This window comes from Taudactylus pleione, unplaced genomic scaffold (genome assembly GCF_031769625.1).
Source record: "Taudactylus pleione unplaced genomic scaffold, aTauple2 ptg000584l, whole genome shotgun sequence".
NCBI lineage: Eukaryota > Metazoa > Chordata > Amphibia > Anura > Myobatrachidae > Taudactylus > Taudactylus pleione.
The window spans coordinates 561,546-587,722 of NW_028284986.1; the positions used below are offsets into that span (position 1 = coordinate 561,546).

General features: G+C 50.1%; 1 protein-coding gene across 6 annotated transcripts in view; it reads right to left on the reverse strand.

The window, feature by feature from the left end:
• The window catches only part of FANCG (FA complementation group G), a 269,117-nt gene that overhangs the window by 79,780 nt on the left and 163,160 nt on the right, over positions 1 to 26,177 (reverse strand). For 3 of the 6 annotated variants that reach the window (XM_088453605.1, XM_088453608.1, XM_088453607.1), the window contains exons 8-14: positions 7,591 to 7,737; positions 7,107 to 7,267; positions 5,566 to 5,632; positions 4,402 to 4,694; positions 3,325 to 3,365; positions 1,324 to 1,470; positions 256 to 388 (exon numbers count right to left, since the gene is read on the reverse strand). In XM_088453605.1, coding sequence (XP_088309731.1) covers positions 256 to 388; positions 1,324 to 1,470; positions 3,325 to 3,365; positions 4,402 to 4,694; positions 5,566 to 5,632; positions 7,107 to 7,267; positions 7,591 to 7,737 — 989 coding nt within the window. The remainder of the gene's footprint in view (positions 1 to 255; positions 389 to 1,323; positions 1,471 to 3,324; positions 3,366 to 4,401; positions 4,695 to 5,565; positions 5,633 to 7,106; positions 7,268 to 7,590; positions 7,738 to 26,177) is intronic. The other 3 variants (XM_088453611.1, XM_088453610.1, XM_088453609.1) reach the window with 2 other exon arrangements.

Consider the following 26,177-nt stretch of genomic DNA (forward strand, 5'->3'; position numbering starts at 1 on the left):
AGAGGACCCTCGCATCAGTCTCACAGTCACCTAGAGCGGGGGTGTCCCCTCCATCAGATGAATGAAATAGTAACAAAGAAGGGAGCGTGGTGAACAGTTACCTGTTAGTAGTATTTTCCTGCCTAATAAACATTACTAAACAGGATGCATTATTTAAAAGAACAGAAACCGGCATCGTAGAGCAAAGTCAGCTACGCATTATTGCACGTTTCACCACCCAGTAAGATAGACATACCCTGGAGGGCAGACACCTACCTTCTCACTACCTCCCACTGCTGGTGTAAGTGCCCCTCATCACTCTGGAACCTCCTCCACTGGCTCACCGCTTCCTTCTTGTGCCCCAGTGTACACAGTAAATTCACCAGGCGTGACGTAGCGTAAGGAAAGGCTGAGGACGAGATAGGACGGCTTCGTTGTTGCTTTATGCATTTAGTGCAATTGTCGTGCAGGGCACAACACGCACAATATTATATTATCCGTAACACTTTAAACAGCCGCTACAAAGCATGATAATAATGTATGTCATGCAGTGTAATCCTGTTACTCCACTACAGCTCTATTAAAAAGTAGAGTTTAGGTCTTTGGCACTTGGCATCATATTGCTGTTACATTATAGGTCTTTGTCGATTGTACTCCTTGTTATATACTTATTTTGTGTTTAAATAAAAACAGTTCACAAAAGAACAAACGTACAGTAAAATGTATCAGAGTATATTCTCAGCACTTCATTACAGGAACCTGAACTCGCATCTATAGGTCAGTGTCCTAACAGGATCTGATACAAAGAGTCAAAAAGTTGTGTTAAGCTGCTGTGACATCACTGACTCCACCCCAGTATATAAATCCACCAATCCCCACAGTTTATTTCTGAAGAACAAGCCTGTCACTCACACTCTGCTGGCTCAGTAAGAGAAGCTCCTCCCTCCTAAGGCGGCACGAGAGGGTGCGTGGCGGACATATTTAGTTATATGACTGGAGGCTATGACATCAGCACCAGGTTCCTCACAGTGAGGCCGGAACAAAGGGAGAAATAAATAAAGCCCGGAATCACGTTGCAAGGTAAACAAACAGGACGGCGCCATGGTGAGGCGTATGCCCATGCTGCCAGAGACGCTGGGGCAGCTGCTGCGGGTCACCGAGGCTAGCGTTAGTTCCAGAGTGTAGTATAAGTGAAATATAGTATAAGTGGGTCCGGCTAGATCAATGAGCAGGTGGCAAATCAATTCATCTTGGACAATACATACTGAATGGTTGGCGTAGTGAGGGATTTCGCTAAGGATGTATGGAATATTCTAACATCAGCCTCCTGGCCCTGCGTCTCACCTGGTGCGACCTGCAGGCCGAGCTTCACATTCATCAGTGCATTCTTCTGCTCCCCCATCTGCTGGAACTGCTGAGCCCTCCCCAAAAAGGCCAAGGCCTTCATGACCCCACAGACTTTATACCAGCTACCGCCGACATCCGCAGATCCTGCCAGACATTGAGAAGAAGACATTATAGCGGCAGGACACACACACCGCTCATTACACGGCTGCTTCTGATGGGCACTTTATTACCACTATAAAAGCCTGGTGGATATTAGAACGCTGGTACGTGAAAAGCGCAGGGGGGTGCACAGCGCACTGCAAACACCCGCAAGGGCTGATTCTGCGTCGGTTCCAGAAACTTTCAAACTCCTTGCTGTATTCTGAATTGGACACATCTATGGGACGGCCGCTCCAGCCACCCGCTTGTAAGAGCGGCCGCCATCACTTTATCAGCGTTTGTGCCAGATCCGTCCTTGTTGCAGAAGTTCCAACCGAAAATTGAACGGACCACAGAATAGGACGCAACTCGGGGTACATGCCCATGGGACGCCTCTTCTACGTGCGGAAGCCCCTTTGGCATTAGGGGAGTAGGGGGTATATAGAGCAGGCAAGATCAAAGGCTAGTCCTCACCTGTACCAAAGATGCACCTAACACCCCGTCACCCCAGTGTACCTTTACTCCTATCATATTGGGCAAAGATTGATAAAGACTAATTCAGGGTAAAGCTGTGGTTGCAGAAACTCAAAGTAAATCATTACTTCCCCAAATCAGCGCGAACACTGCGGATAAAGGGGCTGATTCAGATTTCTAAGCAATTGCCATCGCAGCTGCTCTCTCTCACGAATCGCAATAGCTCCCCGAGCCTATGGCCGCCCACTGCTGCCTTCTCGTATCCGTCCGATGACGTACAGCAGCGGAAACATCGGGAACACTGACGCAGATCAGGCAGCTTCTGAGTGGGTGGGGTTAGGGGCTCCCAGGGGGGAACTTAGGGTCAGGCACCCCCCGGGAGGCTTAGGGTCAGGCTAGGGGAAGGGGGATTAGGGTTAGGCACCCCCAGGGGGAGGTTAGGGTTAGGCACCCCAGGGGGGAGGTTAGAGTTAGGCACTCCCCCCGTGAGGGTTAGGTTTAGGGTGCGGGGAGGGGGGGTTAGGTTTAGGCACTTACAGAGGGAGGTTAGGGTTAGGCACCCCTAAAGTAGGGTTAGGGGGGGGAGAGGGTTAGGGATAGTGAAAAAACCTACCGGTCGGGATATGCTGTTGCCGGTGTTCCGGCGTCGGGATTTGGTCACCCATACTGATTACAGTAACTATGATATTAACACAGTTTAACAATTTGAGTTGACAAGAAGACTAAGGGTGCTTTGTGCTCCCACAATGTATCAGCGTACTTAGTACTTGGGTATGATTATGAGCACTATGGAATCGGGTGATGAGGTACTGTGAGGATTAATGGGCGGCCTTCTGTCTCTGTCTCTGCCACCCCCAACATATGTCCAGCATACATGGTATATATTCAAAGACTTTGTAATGAATCATTAATGGCCTTCCTCTAGAACAGGTTTAGGAAAACTATGACTTCTCTGGCTGGCTGTACTGAGACTTGTAGTTCCACAACAGCTGGGGAACCACAGACTTCGCCCAAAACTAGTCTAAAAACGTCCTAAATAACACCCTTTCATGACCGTGCCCCCAGCGTGCAACAGAGAAATCCCGACGCCCATCATTATCCACCCGCCGAAATCCGGAAGCCTCGGCATACTGAAAGGAGGTAAGCCGTGCGGCGGGTGCGGGGGGTTAGGTTAGGGGCTCCCGGGGGGGTTAGGGGCAGGCTGTTAATACAGTTTTAACAATTTGAATTGACAGGAAGACTAAGGGTGCTTTGCGCCCCCAGTGCGCACATCATTGTAACCCGTCACCGTGAGATACAACTAACTATAATGTGCGACTATATACAATTCTGTAACATGTAACAATTCTGTAACATGTGAGAGTTATTGGAACATGCTGCACCCACCAGAACCAGGAAACTGGACTTTGCTCAGTAGGTTTATACACCTGAAATGACATAGAAGAGAGAGGAAATCATCACATACAGTGTTATTACAGTTATTACAGTGTTATTACAGTACTATAGGGCTGAGGAGGAGCAGCACTAAGGCTCAGACCACTCACAAATGAGAGACAGGAGAATCCAAATCACAAAATAATCTAAATATCTTACATCACTAGAACGTTCTGTACCCAAACGAATGTATTCCTACTGTTACTATGGCTGGGAGGGAGGAAATTACTAATTTAGGCAGCACATGTGTAATAAATCAGTCTGTGTAGAGTGTAAGCTCTTTGGGCCTGATTCAGAGCCGTTCGCTATTTGTGGTCGTTCGTTCAAAAACAAGGGGTGGCTATTCAAATGATCCGTTCGCAAATTGCAGTCTGTTCCCACCTCTAAGTCTGAACGAGCGAGCAAAACATACGCTCGTTTATTTGATAAAAACGCCCCCTGGCCGCACGCACCATACGTCATGTCCGCTATTTATTAGATTAATCGAGTACTTCGTACAGCGTATGAACTGCTCGCTATTCTTGTGGTTGGTGTTTTCAACCGCTATTTTGCGAGCAGTTCTGAGTTAAAAAAAACCAAGTGACGTGGTCAATGACGCTGCTGTATTAATTATGCACTCCCTTAAAACGCCCGTTTTGACCTTTAAGCACGCCTGCGTTCGGATCTCCACTCCCCGTTTTCAAGCACCTTCCCCTGTTACCACCCACATACGCCTCATTCTGTCACTCAAAATAGCAGGCCCTCGCTATATTGCGTACCAACGATTTTCGGCCGCACTGACTGGTTCGCGCATGCGTACTAAAAACCGTACGCATGCGCAGATGTGCGAACATCGCTCAGAGCGAGTGGCTCTGAATGAGGGCCTTTGTTTGCTATTCTGAGGTCTGTTTTATGAGGAGTATTCCTCATTCTATATCACCTAACAATGGGACCCAATGTTTATCCACATATACAGAGATGGGACTAGCGTAACTGTACAGGGCACTGGGCAGACAGGACAGAACAGCCCTGGAACTGAGCAAATGGCACCTGGAGAAGTCAGCGATGGACTCTTTGTGATCTCCCAGCATGCCCTGGGCTTCCCCCTGCAGCAAGTGAGACGCGGACGCCCAGATGATACAGTTCAGCTGCTCGGTTCTCTCCTGGTCAGCGTGCGCTCCGTCTACCCGGATGATGCCGGCGGTTACGTGACTGAGGCACCCAAACAGTTCCGCACACACCGTGATGGCGTCTTCGAACCTCTTATGCTCCAACAGGGCTGACGCTGCTTCCAGGTAGATCACGGGAACCCGGGGAAGAGGCGCAGGACTGGGATATGAGCCCTAGGAAGAGGAAAAAGAGCCGGTATAGGATATTCCCGGACATCCACCAGCAACACGACGCTCCCTCATTTATTTTCATTATCATAATTATTATGAATTTAATTTTGTTACATTTTTGTACAGTATATGCAGAGATTTCCAGCCTGCTCACGATTTATCCGTCTCCACGTGCAGTGGTCAGTAAGGCGCTCCCTTTCCCAGCCGAGGAAAGGAGGCGGAGCCGACAACTGCGCAATGGAGATGGTTGTCATAGAAATAAATAACTGGTAATAAAACATATGCAGCCAGGCAGAAATCTCTTTAGTGCTGGTAACACATTTATGTCAATGTATTCAGCTATAGAAGCCCATTTCACTTGCCCTATATCTTATATATCATCATTATAAAGTGCAGATCTCATTACAGCACAGGTGAAACAGCATGTACCAGATGAGATGGAAGCTACTAAAGGCTATTCTGGATAAATGGCACTGCATGATAATATATACAGGAAATCGCTGTCAAAGCTCCGACACCGTACACTGCAGGTATATACCTAGAGAAGAATAGTTTAATATTAACATGAACAGCGAACGAACAGCTAAGTAAATGACCACATCCTCCTTCATTTACATACAGCCGAAGCCCCCTCCCACATCTGTAGGACAGTGGCCTGATGGGATGTATTTCAGGTCACAAAGCTAAGACTGCAGTCAGTTAAGCTTCTGTGACAGTAACTTAGAAATCCACACAATGCATGACTGCACACCTGACTGTCGCCCTCAGTTTACCCCTTATGTATCAATGTGAAATGTTGGCTTGACTTTCTTTATAAAAAAAGGAATTTACTCATCATCTAATCGTATGCCGGCCACTCTCACTCCCCACTCACCTCCTGACGAGCCCCATCCAGCAGAGCCGCCATCAGGTCCATGTAATGTTCTGCTGCTTGTTGGATGCTGTAGGGAGACACAACAAACTCATTACAGTTTCCGCTAATCTTCTACATCACAACTAGTGATTACGTGAGACAATGCTACTCTGCGCTGCATATAACATTCCTCGTATGTCCGCTACCTATACAGAAATAACCATCTTTTCCCCGCACAAACGACACTAATGATCCTTATAAATGCCCTTTGGGGTTGGTGGAGTGGCAGCGAGGGCATCCTATAGGACGCCTTTCACTTCCCACTCAAAGAAAAAAATGAAAATAAAATAAAAAATAGTGGGGGACCACCTAAAGCGGCCCCCCTTAAAACATTGCCGGCTCCTGTCGGCACCAAACTAAAACTGGCTGCTAATAGCGGGGTATAGACTACCTCCGTCTGGGCAGCAACGCCCCCAGCACGCCCACCAAAGGGGGCGTGCTGTCAATCAACATTGACAGCACGCCCCCTTTGGTGCGAGACCCATAGCGACGGCTTGGCCGTCGCTATTCGGGTCTCGCGCATGCGCACGACGGAGCTCCCTCCGTCATGCGCATGCGCTCTAGGGCACCATCGACCCACTTGCGAGCGCTCAGCGCTCGCGAGCAGGTCTGCATCAGGCCCATAGTTTCTATGAGGATGCTAGTGAGTCCGCTCTCATCATACAGGAGAGGTGCCATTATCTGTGTTCTCTAACACAAAGCTATGTCTGGTATACACAGCGCCCAGTGCTAATCGCAATTAAATAATGAAAAGATTGAAGATACAGGACCTGATTCAGACCCGCTCTCTAGGACGCATTCGCACACAGCCAGCCGATTGTTTGCATTCTGCGCATGTGTACGCATCAAAATGCGCGTGCGCGAACTAGTGCGAGCGATCAGGAAGAGTACGCCCGCTGCGCATGGACAGCCCGGCTGAATGAGTGACAGTAGAAGCCGTTTGTGGGTGTAGACAGGGGTTGGCCGCTAGAAACAAGGGAGTGAAGGTGCGAATGCAGGCGTGCCTCAGCGTCCTAACGCCATTTCATTGACTTGCATAATTAAGAGGCAGCGTCATAGAACACGTCACTTGGCTGTATTTTACACTGAAGTGCTCGCAGGGTTGGCGGCAGGGTATGGTCAACCACAAACGCTGTGTATGCATCCGATGGTACTCAATGTTACTGATGGTTACATACTTCCTGGAGATGGCGTGCGCAAGTGGGCGTCTTGAGACAGGCTAGTGGGCGTCTGCATACACAAAGCGATTGCACGCCAAGACATAGTGGACGTGCTAATGAGTTGCCGTGCGATGGCCTGCCTTGCCGAATTTGAATACTCATCTAGCGTGCGAACGCATCTAGCGAGCAGGTCTGAATCGAACCCACAGTTCCTATATGTTTTCTGCCTGTTTGCTCTATAATACAATATATTCTCTCTGCCATAGGTAAGAGGAGGTATGGGTAATAGCCTTTAATCACAGGATTTGGGGGTGATTTATAGGGGTTGCTAAAAGAGCGTACCTCTTGTTCTGCAGACAGCGACTGGCGATCAGATACTTCACCTCACAAGGGGTCGGGGTACAGATGAATCGGTTCAGAATGGGGGTGCTCAGAATAAGCTCGGTCCTCAGCAGAAATAGGGTCTCTTTGTAGGAGTGATCCGAATGGGAGTTTTCCAATGCCTGAAAATCAACGTGTGGTTATAAAATGAACAGTAATCAAGTGACACTGAACCTGCGTTATATAACAGAGTTATTACAGCACGCCCACCGTAGCTCACATATTACTGATATAGGATTTTATTCACTGTAAAATAACGTTACACAGCAAACAGGCCAATGACATACGATTTCATTCTACAAGGCGACATAATGTGATCCCTAAGGGGGCGCTCTGCTATGCACAGGAAGAAGACCCAGACTAAATGAGGGCATTGTACCATCACTCATGCCCTCCTACACCATGGCGTGCCAGCAGAGGTATTTGTGAGGCCAGCGTGACTTACCGTGTGGAGCAGAGTGAGAGCCTCCAGTTCGGAATCCGTCCGGCCCGCGCGGCCGTATAAGCTACAGCTGTGGTACAGGGCTGCCAGACAGCGGAAGTCCACCCGTAGCGCCTGCTTCCAATACTGCAGGGCTGTCTGCGGCTTTGCCTGAGAGGAGATCACAATCTAAGTAATGCAGCGCACCCGCGACGCCATCGCCTGGCCCACTACACGCCACTAACCTCATTTGTTACAGTTTTCCTCATATCATTGCTCCAAAGGAATTGTGAATATAAGTCATACAAACATTAGTGCAGAATATGTCACTGTGCCGGGTACAAATGTCATTTGTTGTTCTATATGAGACCCCGCCAGGATCTGCTCCCCTCCCCTAATGCAGGTATAACTACGTTACTTCCCTGTAAGACATCTGATTAGGAAGTGGAGGAAGCAGCAGATCTGAGAAGGCATGTACACGCTGGAGGTGCCGTTATTAGTAATGAGGCCCCCCTCTCACGTGGTGAGAGACTGTCATATAGTGAGTGGAGAACGTGCGCTCAGTAATGTACACGCTGGAGGGGCCGTTATTAGTAATGAGGCCCCCCTCTCACGTGGTGAGAGACTGTCATATAGTGAGTGGAGAACGTGCGCTGAGTAATGTACACGCTGGAGGTGCCGTTATTAGTAATGAGGCCCCCCTCTCACGTGGTGAGAGACTGTCATATAGTGAGTGGAGAACGTGCGCTCAGTAATGTACACGCTGGAGGTATCGTTATTAGTAATGAGGCCCCCCTCTCACGTGGTGAGAGACTGTCATATAGTGAGTGGAGAACGTGCGCTCAGTAATGTACACGCTGGAGGTATCGTTATTAGTAATGAGGCCCCCCTCTCACGTGGTGAGAGACTGTCATATAGTGAGTGGAGAACGTACGCTTAGTAATGTACACGCTGGCGGTGCCGTTATTAGTAATGAGACCCCCTCTCATGTGGTGAGAGACTGTCATATAGTGAGTGGAGAACGTGCGCTCAGTAATGTACACGCTGGAGGTGACGTTATTAGTAATGAGGCCCCCCTCTCACGTGGTGAGAGACTGTCATATAGTGAGTGGAGAACGTGCGCTCAGTAATGTACACGCTGGAGGTGCCGTTATTAGTAATGAGGCCCCCTATCACGTGGTGAGAGACTGTCATATAGTGTGTGGAGAACGTGCGCTCAGTAATGTACACGCTGGAGGTGCTGTTATTAGTAATGAGGCCCCCCTCTCATGTGGTGAGAGACTGTCATATAGTGAGTGGAGAACGTGCGCTCAGTAATGTACACGCTGGAGGTGCCGTTATTAGTAATGAGGCCCCCTATCACGTGGTGAGAGACTGTCATATAGTGTGTGGAGAACGTGCGCTCAGTAATGTACACGCTGGAGATGCCGTTATTAGTAATGAGTCCCCCTCTCACGTGGTGAGAGACAGTCATATAGTGAGTGGTGAACGTGCGCTCAGTAATGTACTTGCTGGAGGTGCCGTTATTAGTAATGAGGCGCCCTCTCATGTGGTGAGAGACTGTCATATAGTGAGTGGAGAACGTGCGCTCAGTAATGTACACGCTGGAGGGGCCGTTATTAGTAATGAGGCCCCCCTCTCACGTGGTGAGAGACTGTCATATACTGAGTGGAGAACGTGCGCTGAGTAATGTACACGCTGGAGGTGCCGTTATTAGTAATGAGGCCCCCCTCTCACGTGGTGAGAGACTGTCATATAGTGAGTGGAGAACGTGCGCTCAGTAATGTACACGCTGGAGGTGCCGTTATTAGTAATGAGACCCCCTCTCACGTGGTGAGAGACTGTCATATAGTGAGTGGAGAACGTGCGCTCAGTAATGTACACGCTGGAGGTGCTGTTATTAGTAATGAGGCCCCCCTCTCACGTGGTGAGAGACTGTCATATAGTGAGTGGAGAACGTGCGCTCAGTAATGTACACGCTGGAGGTGCCGTTATTAGTAATGAGGCCCCCCTCTCACGTGGTGAGACTGTCATATAGTGAGTGGAGAACGTGCGCTCAGTAATGTACACGCTGGAGGTGCCGTTATTAGTAATGAGGCCCCCCTCTCACGTGGTGAGAGACTGTCATATAGTGAGTGGAGAACGTGCGCTTAGTAATGTACACGCTGGAGGGGCCGTTATTAGTAATGAGGCCCCCCTCTCACGTGGAGAGAGACTGTCATATAGTGAGAGGAGAACGTGCGCTCAGTAATGTACACACTGGAGGTGCCATTATTAGTAATGAGGCCCCGCTCTCACGTGGTGAGAGACTGTCATATAGTGAGTGGAGAACGTGCGCTCAGTAATGTACACGCTGGAGGTGCCGTTATTAGTAATGAGGCCCCCTCTCACGTGGTGAGAGACTGTCATATAGTGAGTGGAGAACGTGCGCTTAGTAATGTACACGCTGGAGGTATCGTTATTAGTAATGAGGCCCCCCTCTCACGTGGTGAGAGACTGTCATATAGTGAGTGGAGAACGTGCGCTCAGTAATGTACACGCTGGAGGTATCGTTATTAGTAATGAGGCCCCCCTCTCACGTGGTGAGAGACTGTCATATAGTGAGTGGAGAACGTACGCTTAGTAATGTACAAGCTGGCGGTGCCGTTATTAGTAATGAGACCCCCTCTCATGTGGTGAGAGACTGTCATATAGTGAGTGGAGAACGTGCGCTCAGTAATGTACACGCTGGAGGTGACGTTATTAGTAATGAGGCCCCCTATCACGTGGTGAGAGACTGTCATATAATGTGTGGAGAACGTGCGCTCAGTAATGTACACGCTGGAGGTGCCGTTATTAGTAATGAGGCCCCCCTCTCATGTGGTGAGAGACTGTCATATAGTGAGTGGAGAACGTGCGCTCAGTAATGTACACGCTGGAGGTGCCGTTATTAGTAATGAGGCCCCCTATCACGTGGTGAGAGACTGTCATATAGTGTGTGGAGAACGTGCGCTCAGTAATGTACACGCTGGAGATGCCGTTATTAGTAATGAGTCCCCCTCTCACGTGGTGAGAGACAGTCATATAGTGAGTGGTGAACGTGCGCTCAGTAATGTACACGCTGGAGGGGCCGTTATTAGTAATGAGGCCCCCCTCTCACGTGGTGAGAGACTGTCATATAGTGAGTGGAGAACGTGCGCTGAGTAATGTACACGCTGGAGGTGCCGTTATTAGTAATGAGGCCCCCCTCTCACGTGGTGAGAGACTGTCATATAGTGAGTGGAGAACGTGCGCTCAGTAATGTACACGCTGGAGGTGCCGTTATTAGTAATGAGACCCCCTCTCACGTGGTGAGAGACTGTCATATAGTGAGTGGAGAACGTGCGCTCAGTAATGTACACGCTGGAGGTGCTGTTATTAGTAATGAGGCCCCCCTCTCACGTGGTGAGAGACTGTCATATAGTGAGTGGAGAACGTGCGCTCAGTAATGTACACGCTGGAGGTGCCGTTATTAGTAATGAGACCCCCTCTCACGTGGTGAGAGACTGTCATATAGTGAGTGGAGAACGTGCGCTCAGTAATGTACACGCTGGAGGTGCTGTTATTAGTAATGAGGCCCCCCTCTCACGTGGTGAGAGACTGTCATATAGTGAGTGGAGAACGTGCGCTCAGTAATGTACACGCTGGAGGGGCCGTTATTAGTAATGAGGCCCCCCTCTCACGTGGTGAGAGACTGTCATATAGTGAGTGGAGAACGTGCGCTCAGTAATGTACACGCTGGAGGGGCCGTTATTAGTAATGAGGCCCCCCTCTCACGTGGAGAGAGACTGTCATATAGTGAGAGGAGAACGTGCGCTCAGTAATGTACACACTGGAGGTGCCATTATTAGTAATGAGGCCCCGCTCTCACGTGGTGAGAGACTGTCATATAGTGAGTGGAGAACGTGCGCTCAGTAATGTACACGCTGGAGGTGCCGTTATTAGTAATGAGGCCCCCTCTCACGTGGTGAGAGACTGTCATATAGTGAGTGGAGAACGTGCGCTTAGTAATGTACACGCTGGAGGTGCCGTTATTAGTAATGAGGCCCCCTATCACGTGGTGAGAGACTGTCATATAGTGTGTGGAGAACGTGCGCTCAGTAATGTACACGCTGGAGATGCCGTTATTAGTAATGAGTCCCCCTCTCACGTGGTGAGAGACTGTCATATAGTGAGTGGAGAACGTGCGCTCAGTAATGTACATGCTGGAGGTGCCGTTATTAGTAATGAGGCCCCCTCTCACGTGGTGAGAGACTGTCATATAGTGAGTGGAGAACGTGCGCTCAGTAATGTACAACCTGGAGGTATCGTTATTAGTAATGAGGCCCCCCTCTCACGTGGTGAGAGACTGTCATATAGTGAGTGGAGAACGTGCGCTCAGTAATGTACACGCTGGAGGTGCCGTTATTAGTAATGAGGCCCCCTCTCACGTGGTGAGAGACAGTCATATAGTGAGTGGAGAACGTGCGCTCAGTAATGTACATGCTGGAGGAGCCGTTATTAGTAATGAGTCCCCCTTCTCACGTGGTGAGAGACTGTCATATAGTGAGTGGAGAACGTGCGCTCAGTAATGTACACGCTGGAGGGGCCGTTATTAGTAATGAGGCCCCCTCTCACGTGGTGAGAGACTGTCATATAGTGAGTGGAGAACGTACGCTCAGTAATGTACACGCTGGAAGTATCGTTATTAGTAATGAGGCCCCCCTCTCACGTGGTGAGAGACTGTCATATAGTGAGTGGAGAACGTGCGCTCAGTAATGTACACGCTGGAGTTGCCGTTATTAGTAATGAGGCCCCCACTTACGTGGTGAGAGACTGTCATATAGTGAGTGGAGAACGTGCGCTCAGTAATGTACACGCTGGAGGTGCTGTTATTAGTAATGAGGCCCCCCTCTCACGTGGTGAGAGACTGTCATATAGTGAGTGGAGAACGTGCGCTCAGTAATGTACACGCTGGAGGTGCCGTTATTAGTAATGAGGCCCCCCTCTCACGTGGTGAGAGACTGTCATATAGTGTGTGGAGAACGTGCGCTCAGTAATGTACACGCTGGAGGTGCCGTTATTAGTAATGAGGACCCCCTCTCACGTGGTGAGAGACTGTCATATAGTGAGTGGAGAACGTGCGCTCAGTACTGTACACGCTGGAGATGACGTTATTAGTAATGAGGCCCACCTCTCACGTGGTGAGAGACTGTCATATAGTGAGTGGAGAACGTGCGCTCAGTAATGTACACGCTAGAGGTGCCGTTATTAGTAATGAGGCCCCCCTCTCACGTGGTGAGAGACTGTCATATAGTGAGTGGAGAACGTGTGCTCAGTAATGTACACGCTGGAGGTATCGTTATTAGTAATGAGGCCCCCCTCTCACGTGGTGAGAGACTGTCATATAGTGAGTGGAGAACGTGAGCTCAGTAATGTACACGCTGGAGGTGCTGTTATTAGTAATGAGGCCCCCCTCTCACGTGGTGAGAGACTGTCATATAGTGAGTGGAGAACGTGCGCTCAGTAATGTACACGATGGAGGTGCCGTTATTAGTAATGAGGCCCCCCTCTCACGTGGTGAGAGACTGTCATATAGTGAGTGGAGAACGTGCGCTCAGTAATGTATATGCTGGAGGTTCCGTTATTAGTAATGAGGCCCCCCTTTCACGTGGTGAGAGACTGTCATATAGTGAGTGGAGAACGTGCGCTTAGTAATGTACACGCTGGAGGTATCGTTATTAGTAATGAGGCCCCCCTCTCACGTGGTGAGAGACTGTCATATAGTGAGTGGAGAACGTGCGCTCAGTAATGTACACGCTGGAGGTGCCATTATTAGTAATGAGGCCCCGCTCTCACGTGGTGAGAGACTGTCATATAGTGAGTGGAGAACGTGCGCTCAGTAATGTACACGCTGGAGGTGCCGTTATTAGTAATGAGGCCCCCTCTCACGTGGTGAGAGACTGTCATATAGTGAGTGGAGAACGTGCGCTTAGTAATGTACACGCTGGAGGTATCGTTATTAGTAATGAGGCCCCCCTCTCACGTGGTGAGAGACTGTCATATAGTGAGTGGAGAACGTGCGCTTAGTAATGTACACGCTGGAGGTGCCGTTATTAGTAATGAGGCCCCCTATCACGTGGTGAGAGACTGTCATATAGTGTGTGGAGAACGTGCGCTCAGTAATGTACACGCTGGAGATGCCGTTATTAGTAATGAGTCCCCCTCTCACGTGGTGAGAGACTGTCATATAGTGAGTGGAGAACGTGCGCTCAGTAATGTACATGCTGGAGGTGCCGTTATTAGTAATGAGGCCCCCTCTCACGTGGTGAGAGACTGTCATATAGTGTGTGGAGAACGTGCGCTCAGTAATGTACACGCTGGAGGTATCGTTATTAGTAATGAGGCCCCCTCTCACGTGGTGAGACTGTCATATAGTGAGTGGAGAACGTGCGCTCAGTAATGTACACGATGGAGGTGCCGTTATTAGTAATGAGGCCCCCCTCTCACGTGGTGAGAGACTGTCATATAGTGAGTGGAGAACGTGCGCTCAGTAATGTATATGCTGGAGGTGCCGTTATTAGTAATGAGGCCCCCTCTCACGTGGTGAGAGACTGTCATATAGTGAGTGGAGAACGTGCGCTCAGTAATGTACAACCTGGAGGTATCGTTATTAGTAATGAGGCCCCCCTCTCACGTGGTGAGAGACTGTCATATAGTGAGTGGAGAACGTGCGCTCAGTAATGTACACGCTGGAGGTGCCGTTATTAGTAATGAGGCCCCCTCTCACGTGGTGAGAGACAGTCATATAGTGAGTGGAGAACGTGCGCTCAGTAATGTACATGCTGGAGGAGCCGTTATTAGTAATGAGTCCCCCTTCTCACGTGGTGAGAGACTGTCATATAGTGAGTGGAGAACGTGCGCTCAGTAATGTACACGCTGGAGGGGCCGTTATTAGTAATGAGGCCCCCTCTCACGTGGTGAGAGACTGTCATATAGTGAGTGGAGAACGTACGCTCAGTAATGTACACGCTGGAAGTATCGTTATTAGTAATGAGGCCCCCCTCTCACGTGGTGAGAGACTGTCATATAGTGAGTGGAGAACGTGCGCTCAGTAATGTACAAGCTGGAGTTGCCGTTATTAGTAATGAGGCCCCCACTCACGTGGTGAGAGACTGTCATATAGTGAGTGGAGAACGTGCGCTCAGTAATGTACACGCTGGAGGTGCTGTTATTAGTAATGAGGCCCCCCTCTCACGTGGTGAGAGACTGTCATATAGTGAGTGGAGAACGTGCGCTCAGTAATGTACACGCTGGAGGTGCCGTTATTAGTAATGAGGCCCCCCTCTCACGTGGTGAGAGACTGTCATATAGTGTGTGGAGAACGTGCGCTCAGTAATGTACACGCTGGAGGTGCCGTTATTAGTAATGAGGACCCCCTCTCACGTGGTGAGAGACTGTCATATAGTGAGTGGAGAACGTGCGCTCAGTACTGTACACGCTGAAGATGACGTTATTAGTAATGAGGCCCCCCTCTCACGTGGTGAGAGACTGTCATATAGTGAGTGGAGAACGTGCGCTCAGTAATGTACACGCTAGAGGTGCCGTTATTAGTAATGAGGCCCCCCTCTCACGTGGTGAGAGACTGTCATATAGTGAGTGGAGAACGTGTGCTCAGTAATGTACACGCTGGAGGTATCGTTATTAGTAATGAGGCCCCCCTCTCACGTGGTGAGAGACTGTCATATAGTGAGTGGAGAACGTGAGCTCAGTAATGTACACGCTGGAGGTGCTGTTATTAGTAATGAGGCCCCCCTCTCACGTGGTGAGAGACTGTCATATAGTGTGTGGAGAACGTGCGCTCAGTAATGTACACGCTGGAGGTGCCGTTATTAGTAATGAGGACCCCCTCTCACGTGGTGAGAGACTGTCATATAGTGAGTGGAGAACGTGCGCTCAGTACTGTACACGCTGGAGGTGACGTTATTAGTAATGAGGCCCCCCTCTCACGTGGTGAGAGACTGTCATATAGTGAGTGGAGAACGTGCGCTCAGTAATGTACACGCTGGAGGTGCCGTTATTAGTAATGAGGCCCCACTCTCACGTGGTGAGAGACTGTCATATAGTGTGTGGAGAACGTGCGCTCAGTAATGTACACGCTGGAGGTGCCGTTATTAGTAATGAGGACCATCTCTCACGTGGTGAGAGACTGTCATATAGTGAGTGGAGAACGTGCGCTCAGTACTGTACACGCTGGAGGTGACGTTATTAGTAATGAGGCCCCCCTCTCACGTGGTGAGAGACTGTCATATAGTGAGTGGAGAACGTGCGCTCAGTAATGTACACGCTGGAGTTGCCGTTATTAGTAATGAGGCCCCCACTCACGTGGTGAGAGACTGTCATATAGTGAGTGGAGAACGTGCGCTCAGTAATGTACACGCTGGAGGTGCTGTTATTAGTAATGAGGCCCCCCTCTCACGTGGTGAGAGACTGTCATATAGTGAGTGGAGAACGTGCGCTCAGTAATGTACACGCTGGAGGTGCCGTTATTAGTAATGAGGCCCCCCTCTCACGTGGTGAGAGACTGTCATATAGTGTGTGGAGAACGTGCGCTCAGTAATGTACACGCTGGAGGTGCCGTTATTAGTAATGAGGACCCCCTCTCACGTGGTGAGAGACTGTCATGTAGTGAGTGGAGAACGTGCGCTCAGTAATGTACACGCTGGAGGTGCCGTTATTAGTAATGAGGCCCCCCTCTCACGTGGTGAGAGACTGTCATATAGTGAGTGGAGAACGTGCGCTCAGTAATGTACACGCTGGAGGTATCGTTATTAGTAATGAGGCCCCCCTCTCACGTGGTGAGAGACTGTCATAACAAGAGATATGGTAAGAACTTACCTTTGTTATCTCTGTTTCTACGAAGTCCATAGGGTCCACAGGGTTGACCTTGGGGTATAGGTTGGGAACCAAATCCGGGCACCACGCAGTTAAAGCTTTTAGCTCCCAGGATGCACTGGGTCCACTCTCCCTATAACCCCACCCCCAAGCCAGAGGCACCTCAGTTTGTAAGTAGCCAAAGGCCGGAGGAGGAGAGAAAAAGAGAGAGAAAACTGGAACACTCAATAACCATACTCACAGAAATGGGAGACGGAAAACCGGTGACCAGCCACACAGCCCATATGAAGCCAGGTGCGTCAGGGCGGGCGCCCTGTGGACCCTATGGACTTCGTAGAAACAGAGATAACAAAGGTAAGTTCTTACCATATCTCTTGTTTTCTACTTCAGGGTCCATAGGGGGTCCACAGGGTTGACCTTGGGGATGTCCCAAAGCAGTTCAACCAAGGGTGGGGACGCTCCTGTGCTGAGAGGAGAATCCGTCGCCAAAAAGGAAGCATCCTGAGAGGCAAAGGAAACCAATGCCTAGAACCTTAAAAAGGTGTGGACAGAAGACCACGTGGCCACCTAGTAAGGCAAAACAGCCGAGGCGCCACAGCGAGCCGCACACGAGGGTCACATGGCCCGAGAAAAAACAAGCATCAACAACAGGAAGGCCTACCCATGGTAGGCCCCTGAGGAAGACCTACGAGGCCATCCAGCCAACATTTGGTTATAGGCCGGCCATCCTTTCCTGTGAAAACCAGAAATCTCAGACCACCAATAAGGAGTCCGATTTCCGTAAGGAACCTGAACGGATCACATAAATCCAAAGAGGCCAGACCACAGTCAATGAGGCCACACCAGCCGAGAGGACTGGGGACAGAATGGCCGTACCCTAAGTTCCAGAATAATATGGAACCTGAAAACCACTAAGAAGAAACACAGGGCGAGAGCAACTCCCACCCTGACATGATGCCCTCCAGAAGAGGGAGCCACATGAGAACGCTCCCAATTCAGACACTCTCCTGGTTGATATAAACATCCTGAGAGAAAGAGAGAGCCTAAGCAATAGACCATGTAATGTCTATCACAACCAGCGGTTCCATTGACTGTCCCCGGAGGTAACGAAGAACCACTACTTACTCCCAAGGAGTCCCTAGGGAGGACAAATGGAGGCATAATCAAGAAAACACTCCAAAGGATGAACTGGATACCAGAGTGGAGCAATTCCATATCTTAACCATACTGACAGTGTAGAGATCCGCACTGTCAGGAAGACCAGGCCAAGTGTGAAACCCAAGCCAGCCGGAAGGAATGCCAGAATATCTGGAAATCCTGGACACCGGAGGATTGTATCGACAGGTACAATACCATAAGATTTATGGCTGCCACAGTTTGTGGTAGGTCCCAGCAAAAGCTGATCCATGTGCTCTAATCATTCCAACGATGACAAAGCCAGGGAAGCCGTAAGACCACTGTAAGGACACAGTCAAAGACAAACGACCCAGGTCCAAGGCAAAACCAAGGACCCTGAGACAACAGGTCCGGGCAGTGAAGCATCAGGGATGGAGTATCGATGTAGAGACTCCAAAGATCCAAGTACCCCTGACATCTGGGGCAATCAGGAGCCACCAGCAGGAAAGCATCTCCGTCTCGATTGAAAACACTTCCAAAGACCTCGAGGAAGAAGGGAGACCGGAGAACACAGGTACACAAAGTGGAAGGACCACTTCACCGACAAAGAGTCGCTGAAGGTTGCTTCAGAATCCCCAGAGCTGGACTGTAACACCATAGTGTGATAAAGTCAGAAGGCCATGAGGGTCACCTCAGGGGGGCCCCCCCTGCTCACCAGGAGATGAAACCTCTCTTGGGGAAGAGACTAGTCCCCGGGATGCACGTCGTGACGGCTGAGGACTCCCGCTTCCCAATGGAGAGCTCCTGAAATGAACGCTGCCGAGATGGTCGGGAGGAGACCCTCGGACTATGTCCGAATATGTGACATACCTGTCATTGCCACCCAACGAACAGTGTTGCTAAAAAGGAAGCCACTGTCCTGACCCTGTCGGACTGAACCTTTTCAGGTTCACCGGGAAACAAGAGTTATGCCAGAGTAAGTTAATTGACAGGGTGGAATCGACAGACGTCCAACTGCACTGAAAAGGATTCGATCCAGACACTGTCCATAGCAAAGAAAACCCTGGACGAGATGGCCATAGCCACCCGGACAGGGACCGACTTGCCTCCGGAGAGAGCATCATCGTTTGAACAGTTATCCGACAGAAAAAACTCGTTCCATCTGGAGATGAGCCAATTATGGAAAGGCCTGGAATGGAACTGAGCCCATTCCACCATGCATCCCAGAGTGTAAAGACATCTGTCGACTGCGCAGACAACCATGTACTCCTAATGGAAGAGAGGAGATTCCGTCTTACGCCAGAAGAATTCTCAGATTCTGAGAATCCAGCAGGGATCCTAGATGAAGAATACCCAGAGAGGGATGCAGGGAGGACTTTTTCCCCGTTGATTAAACGTCTGCACCCTGAAGCAGCCACAGTCATCCTGACCTGGCCGTAAAGTACCCCGGTGATCCCGCTAAGAGCAGGAGGCCGTCCAGGTACAGGAGCATTGGGATATACTGAACAGAAGAACTGTCAGAAAATCCAAAACGCTGGTAAACCCCTGTGGGGCTGAGGACAGTCCCAACAGGCAGAGCCCGAAAAATTGTAAGTGTTGCTGTGATACAGAAAACCTCAGCCCATGCTGAGGAAAGGTCTCTGTAAGTACCCGTAGGCACTCGTCCTGTATATCCAGTGATACCATAAAGTCCCCAGGTTCCAAACATCGTATGATGGAGCATAGGGATTTCCTCCTGAGCCCAGGTAGCTTTAGGAACTGGTTCAGGGAATTGAGACAGAGAATAGGCCAAAGAGGACCATTCAGCCACCGCACCAGAAAGAAAGCAGAACAACCAGTCCCTCACTGAGATAGTGGGGATGGCCTAATTAGCTCCGCTTACCGCAACAACTGCATAGCTTTCTGGATCTGTAAGGCCCTTGTAAAGCGGGCGTACCCTCCTACCCACGTAGCCGCGGCAACCTGACACTAATACCGGGCGAACTGAGAAAATCGGTATCTCCCAGTTGTAGGCCTGTCCCGTCAGGCTGAAGAGATATCCGTAGGTTCAGAAGCAGGATCGGCTGGCAGTCCAGGCCTGCTCGGTACTGGATATGTCGGCCCTTGTAGATGCCGACAGTCTACGAAGAAACAGACCTTTAGGCTGACCCAGAGGACAAAAAAGACTTAACAGACTTAGTCTGAGGCCTTGTAGTGGGCATAGCTGAAAGCGGTAAACTTGTCGTTAGTAATACTGCCAATGTTACTACAATCTTGTCAAGGTCAGGACCAAACAATATCAACCCTAAAGATGGTATCTGCACCTCTGCATTCCCAGAGCGCAGCCATAGGGTATTACGGAGGATACAGTCGCAGCCGGAACTCTGAAAGTTAGGAGACTGGTATCCAATATAGGCATTTCCACCTATGACAACAGCATATATTACGTGAGCGACCAAATACATTTGAACCCCCGACGTGTTGGAGGGGAAAAAACGTTACAAATGCATCAACCCAATATGCAATAGTATTAACCAACCATGCTATAGCCATGGTAGGATGGGTAACAACTCCTGAAAGCAAGTATACTGATTTCAGGCAGAGTTACCACCTACGGATCCGAAGAATCCGACCACGCAGGAATGGGAGGCGTAGTAACGTCTGTAATCAGACGAGTAACACGCCCATCCACCCCAGGAGGGGCTCGTGATGACCCTCAGGGAATTTGGGACAGGAGGCCAAACACTGTTGTAACACCTCCTATCTGGCAACAGCCAGAGTCCCGCTATGCGATCCACCCGCTAGTCAGCAACAGGGAACCCGAAGGCACGCAATCCTGAGGGTGTATGATACAGGTGCAGGTCAACATTCACTCTAACCAGAATGGACCTGCTACCAGCCCTAAAGCAGGGATAATAATACCTGAAATAGGCTTCCCCCCGTGTAAGAGGGAAAGAGCCCCAAACAGTACCCAGTTCACGGCAGAGCCAACTGGGAAGTAACCACAGGGCGTCAACCACGCCAATTAGCGTTTCGTAGAAAACGACATCCACCCAGGGTGGCTGTTGTGGTAATCCCTGCAAGGGGAATGACAGACTATTGTGGCACCAGGGGGAATTCATATACTGCGAAAAACCCCTGCAGGGAGCGGTAGTCTGTGTCACAGGGGAAGAGTGCAAGAAGCTGCGAGATACCCTGAGATGAAAAGGGCAGTATGGTGAAGTAACCCCAAGTGAGGTACAACAATGGGGCCCGCCCGGCGATCCGCAATTGAGAGGATCCCGAGAAAACAAACCGCCCAAGGGGGTCGTGAAAGGGGCCGGCACCAGATGACGCCACATACAGAACCCTTTATGAGTCAAATCCTCCGCACTAACACCTGCAGCACATGACTTGCAGGATAGTAAAAATGGGTGCAGTATAACGCTCTATCTCCTGGTCAGACATATCTGACCAATCTTGGCGGAAATATTAAGCAGCACTATACTGGTCCTGACTGATGCCAAAAATTAGCTGCAGGGACCCATTTTCAGCGTATGCAACACACAGTTCCATCTAAAATATGGCAACGTGCAGCACGCAACAGTATGTGACAAACCACACAAATATTAACAAGTATATAAATGTGAGGTCTCAGAACCACCCTAAGTACAGCTGTATTAGGGCAGATAAAGAAAAGGGATAGATATACACTGACAGGTGAGAGAATAAAGTACAGTCAGCACTAGCATAAGTCACATACAATGCAGATATATACATATATACATAAACATGTCATATAATATACTGCACTATTACACTGCATTCAACTGCCCAGATTCAGTGTCTGGGAAGGCTACAGCGCTGTGTACACTGACCTGATGGTGAGGTACGCAGGGGGACTGGACTCACTGCCATCCTGAGAGATTTCTGCTGCACCACAGAGATAAAATGGCCGCTGGAAACCTCAGAGGAAGCGTGGCCCGCGGAGGAAGCAGCTCAGCGACACCAGACTATAGATACTGAAAGGTGCGCTGAGCTGAGGGGAGGAGCCGCTGTAACAGGGAAGGCTGCCTCCCCTGGCCGGCTATTAACCCCCGGGACGCCGGCTCCCTGCACCGATCGTTAAGTCCCTGGTGGTCTAGTGGACACACGGGGTATGGGGGGCCCGCCGCCACTGCCGGCGCCTCCGGTCTGTCCCCTGAGACCGGAGGCACAGGACTGCATTTGAAATGCGCGGATCACCGCAAGCGGTGATCCGCGACCTTACCTGCTCCCCGTGGATCCGGCAGCAGTCCTGGGCGCCCGCAGAGTCCGGCTAGTACAGACTCTGGGGTCCCGCTGAGATCCCCAGATCTGTACTGGCGTCTCAGCGCCAGCGGGGTGACGGAGCGGCAGCTTAGACGTCCTATGGACAGTCCGACGCTGCCGCTCTGAAGAGTCCAAAGTCCATGGAAAAAACTTTGTCCCTAAAAAAATAAAATAAGCTTAGGGGCTGCTAATCAGCTCCCCCTGCGCTAACGGTGACCCGACTCCGGCCGGGCACCAACTTAAACTGAGGTGCCTCTGGCTTGGGGGTGGGGTTATAGGGAGAGTGGACCCAGTGCATCCTGGGAGCTAAAAGCTTTAACTGCGTGGTGCCCGGATTTGGTTCCCAACCTATACCCCAAGGTCAACCCTGTGGACCCCCTATGGACCCTGAAGTAGAAATAGTGAGTGGAGAACGTGCGCTCAGTAATGTACACGCTGGAGGTGCCGTCTTTAGTAATGAGGCCCCCCTCTCACGTGGTGAGAGACTGTCATATAGTGAGTGGAGAACGTGCGCTCAGTAATGTACACGCTGGAGGTGCCGTTATTAGTAATGAGGCCCCCTCTCACGTGGTGAGAGACTGTCATATAGTGAGTGGAGAACGTGCGCTCAGTAATGTACACGATGGAGGTGCCGTTATTAGTAATGAGACCCCCTCTCACGTGGTGAGAGACTGTCATATAGTGAGTGGAGAACGTGCGCTCAGTAATGTACACGATGGAGGTGCCGTTATTAGTAATGAGGCCCCCCTCTCACGTGGTGAGAGACTGTCATATAGTGAGTGGAGAACGTGCGCTCAGTAATGTATATGCTGGAGGTTCCGTTATTAGTAATGAGGCCCCCCTCTCACGTGGTGAGAGACTGTCATATAGTGAGTGGAGAACGTGCGCTTAGTAATGTACACGCTGGAGGTATCGTTATTAGTAATGAGGCCCCCCTCTCACGTGGTGAGAGACTGTCATATAGTGAGTGGAGAACGTGCGCTTAGTAATGTACACGCTGGAGGTGCCGTTATTAGTAAAGAGGCCCCCTATCACGTGGTGAGAGACTGTCATATAGTGTGTGGAGAACGTGCGCTCAGTAATGTACACGCTGGAGATGCCGTTATTAGTAATGAGTCCCCCTCTCACGTGGTGAGAGACTGTCATATAGTGAGTGGAGAACGTGCGCTCAGTAATGTACACGCTGGAGGTGCTGTTATTAGTAATGAGGCCCCCCTCTCACGTGGTGAGAGACTGTCATATAGTGAGTGGAGAACGTGCGCTCAGTAATGTACACGCTGGAGGGGCCGTTATTAGTAATGAGGCCCCCCTCTCACGTGGAGAGAGACTGTCATATAGTGAGAGGAGAACGTGCGCTCAGTAATGTACACACTGGAGGTGCCATTATTAGTAATGAGGCCCCGCTCTCACGTGGTGAGAGACTGTCATATAGTGAGTGGAGAACGTGCGCTCAGTAATGTACACGCTGGAGGTGCCGTTATTAGTAATGAGGCCCCCTCTCACGTGGTGAGAGACTGTCATATAGTGAGTGGAGAACGTGCGCTTAGTAATGTACACGCTGGAGATGCCGTTATTAGTAATGAGTCCCCCTCTCACGTGGTGAGAGACTGTCATATAGTGAGTGGAGAACGTGCGCTCAGTAATGTACAAGCTGGAGGTACCGTTATTAGTAATGAGGCCCCCTCTCACGTGGTGAGAGACTGTCATATAGTGTGTGGAGAACGTGCGCTCAGTAATGTACACGCTGGAGGTATCGTTATTAGTAATGAGGCCCCCTCTCACGTGGTGAGACTGTCATATAGTGAGTGGAGAACGTGCGCTCAGTAATGTACACGATGGAGGTGCCGTTATTAGTAATGAGGCCCCCCTCTCACGTGGTGAGAGACTGTCATATAGTGAGTGGAGAACGTGCGCTCAGTAATGTATATGCTGGAGGTGCCGTTATTAGTAATGAGGCCCCCTCTCACGTGGTGAGAGACTGTCATATAGTGAGTGGAGAACGTGCGCTCAGTAATGTACACGATGGAGGTGCCGTTATTAGTAATGAGGCCCCCCTCTCACGTGGTGAGAGACTGTCATATAGTGAGTGGAGAACGTGCGCTCAGTAATGTATATGCTGGAGGTTCCGTTATTAGTAATGAGGCCCCCCTCTCACGTGGTGAGAGACTGTCATATAGTGAGTGGAGAACGTGCGCTTAGTAATGTACACGCTGGAGGTATCGTTATTAGTAATGAGGCCCCCCTCTCACGTGGTGAGAGACTGTCATATAGTGAGTGGAGAACGTGCGCTTAGTAATGTACACGCTGGAGGTGCCGTTATTAGTAAAGAGGCCCCCTATCACGTGGTGAGAGACTGTCATATAGTGTGTGGAGAACGTGCGCTCAGTAATGTACACGCTGGAGATGCCGTTATTAGTAATGAGTCCCCCTCTCACGTGGTGAGAGACTGTCATATAGTGAGTGGAGAACGTGCGCTCAGTAATGTACACGCTGGAGGTGCTGTTATTAGTAATGAGGCCCCCCTCTCACGTGGTGAGAGACTGTCATATAGTGAGTGGAGAACGTGCGCTCAGTAATGTACACGCTGGAGGGGCCGTTATTAGTAATGAGGCCCCCCTCTCACGTGGAGAGAGACTGTCATATAGTGAGAGGAGAACGTGCGCTCAGTAATGTACACACTGGAGGTGCCATTATTAGTAATGAGGCCCCGCTCTCACGTGGTGAGAGACTGTCATATAGTGAGTGGAGAACGTGCGCTCAGTAATGTACACGCTGGAGGTGCCGTTATTAGTAATGAGGCCCCCTCTCACGTGGTGAGAGACTGTCATATAGTGAGTGGAGAACGTGCGCTTAGTAATGTACACGCTGGAGATGCCGTTATTAGTAATGAGTCCCCCTCTCACGTGGTGAGAGACTGTCATATAGTGAGTGGAGAACGTGCGCTCAGTAATGTACAAGCTGGAGGTACCGTTATTAGTAATGAGGCCCCCTCTCACGTGGTGAGAGACTGTCATATAGTGTGTGGAGAACGTGCGCTCAGTAATGTACACGCTGGAGGTATCGTTATTAGTAATGAGGCCCCCTCTCACGTGGTGAGACTGTCATATAGTGAGTGGAGAACGTGCGCTCAGTAATGTACACGATGGAGGTGCCGTTATTAGTAATGAGGCCCCCCTCTCACGTGGTGAGAGACTGTCATATAGTGAGTGGAGAACGTGCGCTCAGTAATGTATATGCTGGAGGTGCCGTTATTAGTAATGAGGCCCCCTCTCACGTGGTGAGAGACTGTCATATAGTGAGTGGAGAACGTGCGCTCAGTAATGTACACGATGGAGGTGCCGTTATTAGTAATGAGGCCCCCCTCTCACGTGGTGAGAGACTGTCATATAGTGAGTGGAGAACGTGCGCTCAGTAATGTATATGCTGGAGGTTCCGTTATTAGTAATGAGGCCCCCCTCTCACGTGGTGAGAGACTGTCATATAGTGAGTGGAGAACGTGCGCTTAGTAATGTACACGCTGGAGGTATCGTTATTAGTAATGAGGCCCCCCTCTCACGTGGTGAGAGACTGTCATATAGTGAGTGGAGAACGTGCGCTTAGTAATGTACACGCTGGAGGTGCCGTTATTAGTAAAGAGGCCCCCTATCACGTGGTGAGAGACTGTCATATAGTGTGTGGAGAACGTGCGCTCAGTAATGTACACGCTGGAGATGCCGTTATTAGTAATGAGTCCCCCTCTCACGTGGTGAGAGACTGTCATATAGTGAGTGGAGAACATGCGCTCAGTAATGTACACGCTGGAGGTGCTGTTATTAGTAATGAGGCCCCCCTCTCACGTGGTGAGAGACTGTCATATAGTGAGTGGAGAACGTGCGCTCAGTAATGTACACGCTGGAGGGGCCGTTATTAGTAATGAGGCCCCCCTCTCACGTGGAGAGAGACTGTCATATAGTGAGAGGAGAACGTGCGCTCAGTAATGTACACACTGGAGGTGCCATTATTAGTAATGAGGCCCCGCTCTCACGTGGTGAGAGACTGTCATATAGTGAGTGGAGAACGTGCGCTCAGTAATGTACACGCTGGAGGTGCCGTTATTAGTAATGAGGCCCCCTCTCACGTGGTGAGAGACTGTCATATAGTGAGTGGAGAACGTGCGCTTAGTAATGTACACGCTGGAGATGCCGTTATTAGTAATGAGTCCCCCTCTCACGTGGTGAGAGACTGTCATATAGTGAGTGGAGAACGTGCGCTCAGTAATGTACAAGCTGGAGGTACCGTTATTAGTAATGAGGCCCCCTCTCACGTGGTGAGAGACTGTCATATAGTGTGTGGAG